This window comes from Marmota marmota, unplaced genomic scaffold (genome assembly GCF_001458135.2).
Source record: "Marmota marmota marmota unplaced genomic scaffold, marMar, whole genome shotgun sequence".
Lineage (NCBI taxonomy): Eukaryota > Metazoa > Chordata > Mammalia > Rodentia > Sciuridae > Marmota > Marmota marmota.
In genome coordinates this window covers 44,997,183-44,999,808 of record NW_026000229.1, presented here as the reverse complement: position 1 = coordinate 44,999,808, position 2,626 = coordinate 44,997,183, and the positions used below count along the sequence as shown (strand labels likewise).

Here is a 2,626-nt window from a genome sequence, read left to right as displayed (position 1 = left end):
ATTATATGGAAGTTCTACTGTAATTTTTTCTTTCTGGTGATGCTAGAGATATAATCCAGGGTACTGTACATACAAGTGTTCTACCACTGAGTTACATACCCAGCTACTATGTTTAAATTTTTGACAAATCTATGTACTATTTTCCTGAATTGTGTGATACCTTATAGTCCAACTAACAGTGTATAAAGAATTTCTTACATGACATGCACCCCAACATTATATTTTGACTTTGTGATAATAACTCTTTTAACAAGTGTAAATAGATATTTCACTGTGATTTTAGCTAATACTTTGCTGATTATTAGTGATGTCAAGCCTTTTTTCATATACTTTGTTCATATACAAGCCTTTGTTGACATTTAGGTTGATTTTAATGCTAAACTAAAACTAGGTTTTTATAACTTTCACCTTTCTCCTCCTGGTCTATTAATATACTTGTCATAATTTGCATTTTCTCCTGTTCTCCTTCAGGAAGCACCTCCAACAAAGCCAATGGATGGAGCAAATCATTCTGTGGTGTCGGAGTTTGTGTTCCTGGGACTCACCAACTCCCGAGGAATCCAACTACTCCTCTTTGTTTTCTCCTCCATGTTTTATGTGGCAAGCATGACGGGAAACTCCCTCATTGTGTTCACGGTGGCTTCTGAGACTCAATTACACTCTCCCATGTACTTTCTGTTGGCCAATCTCTCCTTTGTTGACTTGGGTTTTTCTTCTGTCATCTCCCGAAAGATGATTTATGACCTTTTCAGGAAGCACAAAGTCATCTCCTTTAGAGGCTGCATCACCCACATCTTCTTCATCCATCTCATTGGTGGTGTGGAGATGGTGCTCCTCATAGCCATGGCCTTTGACAGATATGTGGCCATATGTAAGCCTCTGCACTACCTGACCATCATGAGCCCATGGATGTGCATCTTCTTTTTAGTGGCTGCCTGGGTGGTTGGCCTTATTCACTCAGTGATTCAAATGCTTTTTGTAGTAAAGTTGCCCTTCTGTGGCCCTAATGAGTTGGACAGCTTTTACTGTGACCTTCCTGGGTTCATCAAACTTGCCTGCACAGACACCTATCGACTGGAACTCATGGTCACAGCCAACAGTGGTTTCATCTCTGTGGGCTCCTTCTTCATACTGATCATTTCCTATGTTGTCATCATTCTCACTGTTCAGAAGCACTCTTCTGCTGGTTCCTCCAAGGCTCTGTCCACACTGTCAGCTCACATCACTGTGGTGGTCTTGTTCTTTGGTCCTTTGATATTCTTCTACACATGGCCATCTCCCTCCACACACCTGGATAAGTTCCTGGCCTTCTTTGATGCTGTTCTGACTCCTTTTCTGAATCTTGTCATCTACACAATACGGAACCAAGAAATGAAGGTGGCAATGAGGAGAACATGCAGACAGTTAGTGAGTTACAGGAAGATCTCTTAAATGATTGTATTTAGAACAGTCTTCTTTGAACACAGACATTCATTGTTGATGATAAAACTCAGAGATAAGCCTTTCTTTGTCTACTCTCATTTGCTTATGCATGCTGATATTGAGGCCATTTTGTCTTCTAATTAGAAGGAAGGGAAAATCTCTTCTGAAAACAGAAGAAATCAAATAGAAAATTATTTGAAAAGCATAGATTATAATAATCCAGAACCTCAATTCCTAAGGAATAATATTTAAATGAAGTAAATTTGTAAACATATGGAAGAGGGCAGGCTACTTTAAAGCCTTTAGAACAGGGAAAAGTTTCTCACTTGGTCTTTTTTCTTTTAAAAACTGCAATATGCCTCACATAAAGGAATTTCTGGCTGTATTCAAAGAGAGGACATTAAAATGGGTTTCTTTTGCTTTCTTGCAATTTGCAAACACTCTACTCCCTCTTGGTACTCTGCAAGGCTGTGCAAGGAGGTTAGACTCTTGAGAGTACTAACCGGAGTCTATTGGATGCACAGTGCTTTGACAGAAAGGTCAAAGCTGTGTGAGCTATTTTAGAAGGCCAAGAAGGAATTAAGAAAGCATCATGACTTTCATGAAAAGCATTATGCTACCCAAACCCAATTTCCATTGCCCTTTTTATCCTACTTCCTTACCTCCGATTTTTCTTAGTATATTTCTGTCTGAATTTCACCAAATGGAAAGTTTGTGTGGTTTTTAGATGTGGAATTGATGAAACATTCACCTTTGTTTTGAAGATGGGTGTACTGTCCCCATGTTGCTTCTGGCATGCTGGCTCATCCTGTGGTGTGGGATAGCACCTAGGTCTGCAGTTCCTACTTCCTACTGGTTCTCTCCCTGCAGTTCCTCCAAATCCTGAGCCAGATGCAAGGACATGATAATGATGAATGTCCCCAGGTTACACAGTTACCTGCATTATCAAAATTGGAAGTACCGAGTTGGGCGCAGTGGTGCATACCTATAATCTCAGCAGCTCCGGAGGCTGAGGCAAGACTATACAGGGTTCAAAGCCAGCCTCTGCAACTTAGAAAGTCCCTAAGAAACTTACAGAGACCTTGTCTCTAAATAAAATATAAAAAGTTCAATGGATGGGGCTCAGTAGTTGAGTGTGCCTGGGTTCAATCCCCAGTACAAAAAAAAAAAAAAGGAAGTATTGAGAGACAGACACAATACTGGT

At 40.2% G+C, this 2,626-nt stretch overlaps 1 protein-coding gene across 1 annotated transcript; it reads left to right on the top strand.

The window, feature by feature from the left end:
- The first annotated feature begins 331 nt into the window (after positions 1 to 331).
- LOC107137827 (olfactory receptor 4F15-like) lies at positions 332 to 1,547 on the top strand. Its single transcript, XM_015480265.2, has one exon. It carries the CDS (start codon positions 493 to 495, stop codon positions 1,429 to 1,431), a length of 939 nt encoding a protein of 312 aa, XP_015335751.1. The 5' UTR covers positions 332 to 492; the 3' UTR covers positions 1,432 to 1,547.
- The last annotated feature ends 1,079 nt before the right edge of the window (positions 1,548 to 2,626 follow it).